Genomic DNA, 9,537 nt, shown 5'->3' on the forward strand with positions numbered 1-9,537 from the left:
TTACCAGGTAAAATATGAATATCGAATTGAGTAATGTTTGTATAACACATTAACAGCTGTACCTAATTCCATAAGGTCAGGTAAAAAACAACTAGAGTTACACGATATTGCAATCTTCACACTGTCATTAAGTAAGAACATTGACGATAAGAACTTACAAGTTGCACAGTTGAAGTGGGACGAAATTATTGTAAAACTGCCTTGTATGGGAGAAAACCGACAGGCAAATACGTGGTTTTTCACCTATATACCCCATTTTTGCTCGAAACAATTTTATTCATCCGGCAAAATTGTTCAGGACAAAGAAAGTTCATGGCGCTCCCAAAAAAGAAGTTTATTATTTCCTAATACGTATTAGTAAAAGCAATATATTCCCGGACGACAAAACATTGGGTCCGAAAATGTGCTTTTACTAAGAGGTACACATACTAATTATTTTTTTTCAATTTTGCTTATTTTACATTTTTTGTTATTTTATTTCTTATTCAATAGAAATATTTTGTTTTCAGTAGTTAGTTAATAAATATTAGAACGTAATCTTTAATTTAACCAATAACATATTTAAAAATGTTCCATTCCAGATTAAAAATAGACAATATGAAACTGGTAATTTTAAAGTCAACTTTAAAGTCTAAAGTCTACCGTAAATCGTAGACAAAAATAAGTGTTTAATGATTTCATTACATTACCTAATAAGTAACGCAAACAATAAATGTTATGAAAAGATATTAGGATAGCTTTATATCATTGTATAGTGTGGTTTTAAATCATTGTATATAAAATAAGTATTATTTCTACTGATAATAACATTAACGTAATGGATTGGGAAGGTTTCAGTTGATTTGACACTATTACTAACATTCGTATACCTGAATAAAACACCTGTTACACTGGAGGCCAATTCGTATGTAAAAACGAACATCCGTCATGTCTAATAAATTCAGTACAGTTTTTCGGCATCTGTTTGTCGCAAATGCTATGCTTTTTGTACGAAAACAAAAATTCTCAGGAATGTAAATAATCCGTTTTAATCTGACATTCGTTCGAATAAGCTTTTGGATGTTCGAATATGTAATCTACTCTACAGAGTGTCAATGTAAACAGCTTTTCATTGTCTTTAAAACAATGTTACAATTATGTAGAACATTTTTGTAGATATCAGTTTTAGTACTCTTCTCTCTCAGAGGATCTCATATCTCTTATTTCTTACCGAAATTGACTTTCTTTTTTATAATAATATTTTTCATGTTTAGTCATAATTACTTTATTAAATCAAAAGTAATTATACAAGGTGGGTTCCAAAGTAAGCAGGACTTTTTAAAAATAAGAACAACAAAAAGTATTTTAGGTAAAACCGATTTATTTTATTCAAAATAGTCCTCTTCCGATTCAATTCTGCGAGCATACACCTGCAATAAACCTCATGGTTGACATAAGGGAGATATATCAAAAGATCCTTTTATGTCCAAAAAGGCATAGTTCCTATTTGTATTCTAGTACATGTCCAAACAGCAGTCTTTGTTTTCCAGAACATACCCTGCCTTTTCTATTTACCGACAAAGGGCAGTTTTATCCACATTTTTCTAAAGACAAACTGTCTTTGGTGTAGAGGTTGGTTTATTAATACACTAACCCAGCAACAACAAGTCTGTCTAGCAATTTTCAGAGTTCTTTGCTCCATCTTCACCGATTCTGTTGAGTTTGGGAATGAATGAAATTCTAATTAGTCTCCAGACTTTGGGTACAAATCCCAGTGTTAAATTTCTCCTGGGAACTAAGATTAGGTCCCATTACTGGGTAAAAGTTATCTGGTCCTGCAAGTTATATGGCTCGGGAATTAATTGCCAATTTCATTTTGGACATGTACATAACCCCATAAAATGGGCATATTTACTTGAATAGTACTTGTCAGAAGACTCAACTTTTCAAAAAGAAAAAAAAGAAAACAACAAATTAAAAGAATAATAGCGAATCGCATTTCTAATTATACTACAACAATATGTTTTACTCCTCATTAGGAAGCGATTATAGGTATTGGATGTGAATTCATACGAAAAGTTCATATAATGAATGATTCTTTAAACTTTGTAAACGAAGTAAAAAATGAAGACTGTGGAACGACGAAAATGCATCCAGCGTAACATTTTCAAATGTAGATATTTTACGTTAATAAAACTCCTCAATTGTAGAAGAATGGGGTTCTAAAATAAAAATAAAATTTTTCATCGCATTGCATGTTAGACATATCCTGGTTTAGAGCAGAAATGTAATGTTTTTTATTCAGCAATCATTCACCTATTCAATAAACTTCGGTAATTCACACAAATTTCGTTACGCAATGAGGTTAATTGCATCCAGTACTAAACGATTCAAAGTCACTGTTTTGTTTCCAAAAAAACTAACGAATGAATTCCCAAATAAGTTCTTGGAATAGAGAGGAGCATCGAATCGGTAGCATTTTCGCATTAATAATGTAATTGCCATTTAATTGAGTAACTATAAAATTCAATTATATGACTATTGTTATCATATTTAATAGCGTGTCCTGTCCTCGATTAATTTTAATATACTTTTTTTTTCGTATTTCCCGAATACGTAAAAGTAGTTAAGTTAGTTAGAGAAAGCCCCGTCTGAAGATAGTTATTTTTCTACTTGTGTACATTTTAAGTTTTTGTAAAGACGCTTTTAATTTTTATTTTGAAATTTTTCGATTTTTAAATTCTGCACGTAATTTTCCTTCAAATGATGTGTCAGGATCGCTGAAATTCCAGTGAAAACTTTACATCTTCTGTACATTATTCAGAGATTTCTTTTTTTATTTCTGAGATAGACCCATTTTAATTTTGAAGGTGTTGGATTAGAAGGAATATACCACTTGGGTGGTTTACTCGGTCACAGGATATGAATCCTCTAGACTTTTCTTTGTAGAGTCATACAAAAAAGTTATACCAGTGGAATTGAGCACGAAGAGTAACTTCATACAAGGATTTTTACCGTATTTTCTTCTAACTATAGAATTTCTGTATATTTTATATTCTGTTAGCTTGTGGTTTCTTTAATGATGTAATGTTCACTAATCTTTTTAATAATACATTTTTATATAATTTTTATTATAATATTGGCAGCAAATACCTTCGAGAGTATTAGTAGTAGTTTTAGAACAACAGTGGCATTGTACAGAGAAGATTTGTAGAAAACCCACTGATTAGCTTTGCTCGGTGATATTCTGCTATTAACACAATTTCAGCTCCCATCCATTGTTTATTGATTTTTTACGTTTAACGCTTCAGTATTCCCTGCATTATATATTTGATAGTCGTTAATTCAAAGAACTGCAAAAAACGTAACTCAGACATGGTGGACTGGTGTCAAGGACGACATAACTGTATTTTCCACATGACACAACAATATGAAAATGTCATTGGATATGACAATATTTTAACTGTTTAAAGTAAATTGCTTATTCAAAATTTATTATTCAGAATAAAAGAATTAGAATTCTTCTATTGCATCACCAGTAATTTTATGACAGCCACTGTTTTCTAATTTTGTCTTGCACTTAAAAGTTGGAAAAACAAATAAACTATTAGTCCAATAATATGTATTTGTGAAATCATGAATAATTTATATTTGTTTTGGTGTCTGCTACCATTTGTATGTTTTTTTACACAATAGATTGTGTTCTGATTCTGTTCAAGCCACTTTTATTCCCTGAGAGAATAAATGTACTTTTAATTCATATGTTAAAAACAAAGAACTATTTAGTAATGCGTAAGTTGTTAGAGTAGCTATATTATAAGTCAATATACTTTGCCTGTTGTGTTCAATATTGAATATATGCACTTTATAACGATTTATAAATTACAACTATTTTAAAATTGGTTTATTTGAATTTCCAAAAATTGAGAAGTATGCTTAATAATGACATTCTGGGTTATCTGAATAATCCCCAAAAACTGAAATCTCTGTATAAACGCAAGAACAAAAAAAATTGGTAATGAGCTTCATGTTTAATTTTTTTTTTAAGTCTTAAATTGTATTGCGTCCTTTGTAGTAGTAGTATCAGGGTTCCCATGAAATATCGCAATCGGAACAGTTGTGTTTGTTATATAGATTGTATTCTGAATCGTATATCTGAAATTATCTTGAAAATATTGCATTATTTTTGTGTATATTCCTAAGTTAATATTAATTAGAATGAGAGTTTAAACAATATTAATTTATATTTTCTATGTAGAATTAAAGTATTAATTAAAAATTGTGACTCATGATATGGTAGATAACATCTGTAGGTACAATTTTGTAAAATTAAGTTATTATATTGCCTCAGTAGAAATATGTTTTTTTATTTCAACTGAAAATTTGTATTTCGTGAAAAATATAGGAACATATCTGAATCTAAAATAAATGATAAGCATTTTCTTTGATTGTATGCCCAAGATAATTTTCATCCAGACTAAAATGGTTTGGTTCGTGGCTGACAAAAAATTTAACAGCCAGACTAACGTTCAATGAAGAGTAAAATTCCAGAAAGTCTATATGACTTTATATTTGTTGCTTACTAGCTGACCCAACAGACGTTATCCTGTCCAAATTTTAATAAATTTGTTTATGATAAGCTTTTTCAGTTTTTCCAATTTTCCGGGCAACTTTTCCAATTTTACTTTCCCTAAAAAAAAACTTATCCGGACTATTACGAATATTAAAAAATTGCCAAAACAAATATTTTTCTTAATTACCTGCAAATTGTCTGCTTCAATAATCTGTAAGTAACGCAATAACTGTTTAATAGATGCTGCAACAGGAATATTTAACAGTGCTAGAGGGATAGAGTCCTGTGTTAAAAATCATATTTACTTTTATCAAATTGTAGAAAAATTATATTTGCGAAGGGAACAACTGTAATAATAGTAAACGCGTGGGTATTATTTAAATATGTATAATAGGGAACAGCTGTAATGTTGAAGAGTAATACTGGTTGCATAAAACTAGATATTTCTCACAAATGTTAATTTATTATTGGATATACTATTATAGAATGTTATTGTAATTTCAGACAAAACTAAAAAATAATGGTAAATACTTTTGTCCCATAGCCAATACATCAACAGCGGTATCTTAGTTGTTAAATGAACTAGATGAAGGCTTAAAAGATTAATATATTATGAATGTTTTGCTACTGGTATTAACTTTGTTCCAAGAAAAATCCAAAACTGTTTCCAACAGGTAGACTCATGCACATTCCGATACAATGCTTACATATGGTTTACAATCCATTGCTTTGAATAAAATGCAATTGGAAACTATTTTTAATGCACTAGGAACAAAGTTATTAATTGTATATCTTATACAAATCCCGTTTATCCGGGAGTGTCGGACACTATTTGCTGTCGTCATTAGGTCTATTGTAGAAAGGCAAGTTACTATAAAACTACTCATTCCAGAATCAATATTTTATTAACAGTCGTACTGTGACAAAAATTGCTTCCCCAAAAACTCCTATACACGAAAGATTTGCATCCTTGGAATCAGGGGTGATTCAGAGTCAGCGACATTTGTGAGCTAATTTGCTAGACGTAGTTACAATGTAAACCAATTGGGAGTTTCAGTGTGTATAGAACAACTGAAGCAGTTGCAGGTTTCAATATTCCTCCAGTCACTGGATGTCTCAATAACTGGGCATACGCAGATGTGTAAATAGAACGGTTTGGTCTTTCACATGAAATGTCAAACTATGAAACTATGATATATGTGACATGCATTTTGTAGATTGATAGTAGAGACAAATCTTTGAGTCTAAATCAACGAACCTGATAGGAATAAAAATTTTGAGAAAATCAAAAAAAAACCTTTAGTGTTCATCAAACATTAAAAAAACAACAAATTAAAACCGACGAGTTTGATGCTATTAAAATTAAAATTAAATACTTCTCGTAGCCGATGGATACTATTAAAAACCAAAATACCTCCATAGTTGGAATTCGTGGCGTCCTTTTGATATATTCTTTTTTTGTGTTAGCGACTTTTTATAGATGTCCCATGGATGCATAATGTCACATGTTTGTGTTACCCAGGCACTTCTATTGCTGATTGTCGTTGGCAAAATATTTTAGTGGATTTTAAAATTCATTCCAAAGATTACTTGTTACTATTATGTGGCCAACTGAGTATGATAAATAAATAAGAATATTATTGTCACAACTTAACATGTTACTGCATACAATGAAATAGATAACTACCACAATTGAACATGTTGACATGACAATTTTTTTTACCCCACCAATTTGCATGGCGAGCAAAACTTAAGTGTTCCAATGGTGTACATCGTAAGCATAATTTTAAGTTTGTATTCACCTTTATGTGTATGTTTTGATTATTATGAAATACCATGGTAATGATGTGTTCTTAATGAAGATACAATTATTTTGTCTCACCTCGTATCATCTGTTTGTTGGTTAAAATTTGATTACGATATAATGTCCTATATAAAAAGTAAGGTTGGTAAATACGACAAAAGTTTTATTTTAAGTTAAGATTATGAACTGGAGCACTGTGGTAAGATGGTGTGGACTATTCTCTCTTATTTTACCATTACAATAAAGAGCATATATAATCAATTATAAAGAAAACCAAAAGCTCTAACAACATACCTACTCAAAACTTTTTTTCAACAAAAGTAAGGACATATACATAATTACAATTTTCTACAAAAACTTAATCAGATCCATTATAGATTAGAAGCATATTTTATGGAAGCGCAGCCGAGACTTCTAAAGAAAGCTGAAACAAGAAAGCTGCTTTAAGACATCAGAAGAAGAACCATAACAAATCGATTTCTAGAGAAATGACTTCAAGATTTTGGAGAAACTATTGCTAGTGGTAGTCTAAGACCACGGAGAGGTGATTACGCATACTATTTTGTTAACATCTAATACTCTCAAACTTTTTAATTTCCTACGAAATTTATGATTCGCAAATTAAGGTTCAATAGCTAGAAGAAAAAAAAAATTCATCCTAACCTTGGAAATGGCGTATTTCAAGATGATGGGAGCGAATAAAAACGACCAATTTTAAAGTAAATAATAAGGAAATACATTTTTATTAAAATTAAGTTAAATTGTTGCACACATACGTTGATCGTTTTGCATTTAAAATTTTAAAATTTATGTGCAACTAAGTGATTTTTTTGTAGTCTCAAAATACAAGTGATAAATAAACATCAATAATACATTAGTCATAATTACTACGCAAATTATCCAACTAATATGACTTTAATGTGAGGCGACAATTAAAAGAAATACAATTATTTATTCAATGTCTAATGTTTTAGTCAATGCGTATGTACAAAAACAAGAACGTAATTTTATAAAACTAATATGGCTGGATGGTCGCCTTTACTGCTTTTACAAATAATACTGCATGTTTCAGTTCCCCTCGAATTTATAACTCACCCTGAAGCAGATCTTAATATGGTAAGCCTGTTTTTCTAACACAAAATCTGAGTTATGTAAAACTGACATTTTAGAAGACGAACGTCTCTGAACTTTTTCATAAAAACTGAATTAATATACAGGGTGTTCCTAAATAAGTGTCGCAACGGAAAACTGTAAATTTCTCTTGAAAAAAGAAACAGTTTTTTCCTCTTCCATTTTTCTCTCCGGGCTTTCGTTTTTGAGATACATGGTGTCGACATTTTATTTTAGTTTTTCGCCAATATCTTAGGAATCGTTTGAACTACAGGACTGAGCTTTTGTACACACATTACCACTATTAATAGCTACTTTTTCGCACCCTTCTCGAATTCATTGGACGTGCCAGTGGTGGAGATTTTAAGGTATCGTAAGTGTTTTTCCCCCCCTAAATTTTACGCCACTGGAAAAATTGACTTTTGACAGCAAATTCTAAAGCGCCAATGAATTTTACACAATAAGAGTTGTCTTGGTTCATTTCTCTAAAGTCAACCGTTTTCAAGAAAAATGCCTTTTTATGAACAAAAGCAAACATTTTGCTAACGTTTCGAAAATCTTTTGTAATTCAAAAAATAGGTATAATAATTAACAATTTTAACGGAATTTAACAACAGATAGGATTTTAACTTTTTTTATCAATTTGGCGAGTAAAATTTACATAAACTGTTCAAAATTACGTCCGTTGGCTTGAATGCAAGCATTGTTTTATTTTGATATCCTCTAACTACAACTGTCATGTATTCTGTTTTTAATGACACGCCCTGTGGGACGATGTGCTGGAAAAAAAATTATGGAAATGTCCACATTCCAAAACAGAACCAAATATTTCATGTTGTTAAAATTTTTAGCAGCAAAAAGTTATAAAACACGGATATCCCATTGAGATCCACGAGGTCACAACTGAAGATAATTACATACTTACATTGCACAGAGTACCACATGGTCGGCGGTCACCAAGCAATAACACCAAAAGAAGTCCTGTGTTGTTGCTGCATGGGATGGCAGCACAAGTAGAATATTTTCTGTTACTTGGCAGACGTTCTCTGATATATTACCTAGCTGATAGGGGTTATGATGTCTGGATATTAAATGCGAGGGGTACACGGTATTCTCAGAAACATAAATATTTTGATATTGAAGATAATAGATATTGGAAGTTCAGGTAAGTTTATATACCCAAGGTGTAATGATTTCTAAGAAATAATTAATGCATTCCGTGATTTTCTAGTTACCATGAAATAGGAACATACGATATTCCAGCTAACATAGACTACATAATGAATAAAACTAACCAAAAAATTTTTCTCATTGGTCACTCGCAAGGCAACACATGCCACTTTGTTATGGCTACGGAGAGGCCTGAATATAATGATAAAATAAAAATTTCCGTTCTTTATGGACCATCAGTACTGCTGAAATATGCGGACTATCCCTTAGTTAATGCAATCTCCTATTTTGTTGACATATACCAGGTAAGTTGAAAACTTACTCTTCAAGCTGGCTGCCAGTTTGGCTTATATCTTGCTGAGAAGTCTCAAACAAATAGGAATCTATTTGATTATGAAAAGTTTGAAAGGGGCCTTTTATCACTTATCACTTAACTATTCGCGCTTAAACGAAACGGACCCACTAAATATAATAAAATTATACCTTGGTTTAAATATGATATATTTAACAGGTAACCTATAGGTGGAGTCTATGTATCCACCAAAATCCCGTTAATTGTATTGTTTTAGTTCTTTGTCAGTACCATATTGGACTGCAAATTAATCATTTAGTAACTTACTCTATACAGGGTATCTCATAATTAGCTGCCAACCCTGAACAGGCCGATTCTATGATCAAAGTAAAAAAAGTAAAAAAGTTCATATGAACATGGGTCCGGAAATGCTTCCTAAGGGCACAGGGACCCATTAAAGAGGGAGGAATGGAAATCATTTTTTTGCAATATCTCTCAATCGCGTTGTGATAAATGATGAAATTTGGTATACACAGCTAAATTTTGATGAGCAATTTGATGGACTAATCCATTTATTTCCACAAGGTCCATTGGGGTGGGTACGGGGGG

The 9,537-nt window shown here is 31.1% G+C and overlaps 1 protein-coding gene across 2 annotated transcripts in view; it reads left to right on the forward strand.

Annotated features, from left to right (window-relative positions):
- The first annotated feature begins 7,330 nt into the window (after positions 1–7,330).
- LOC108905159 (lipase 3-like) overlaps positions 7,331–9,537 on the forward strand; it is an 8,904-nt gene continuing 6,697 nt past the window's right edge. The window contains exons 1-3 of one of the 2 annotated variants that reach the window (XM_023455888.1): positions 7,331–7,472; positions 8,318–8,631; positions 8,698–8,941. In XM_023455888.1, the coding sequence (XP_023311656.1) occupies positions 7,377–7,472; positions 8,318–8,631; positions 8,698–8,941 (654 nt within the window). In that variant the 5' untranslated portion in view covers positions 7,331–7,376. The remainder of the gene's footprint in view (positions 7,473–8,317; positions 8,632–8,697; positions 8,942–9,537) is intronic. The other variant, XM_018707940.2, reaches the window with a different exon arrangement.

This window comes from Anoplophora glabripennis, unplaced genomic scaffold, assembly GCF_000390285.2.
Source record: "Anoplophora glabripennis isolate ALB-LARVAE unplaced genomic scaffold, Agla_2.0 scaffold54, whole genome shotgun sequence".
Taxonomy (NCBI): domain Eukaryota; kingdom Metazoa; phylum Arthropoda; class Insecta; order Coleoptera; family Cerambycidae; genus Anoplophora; species Anoplophora glabripennis.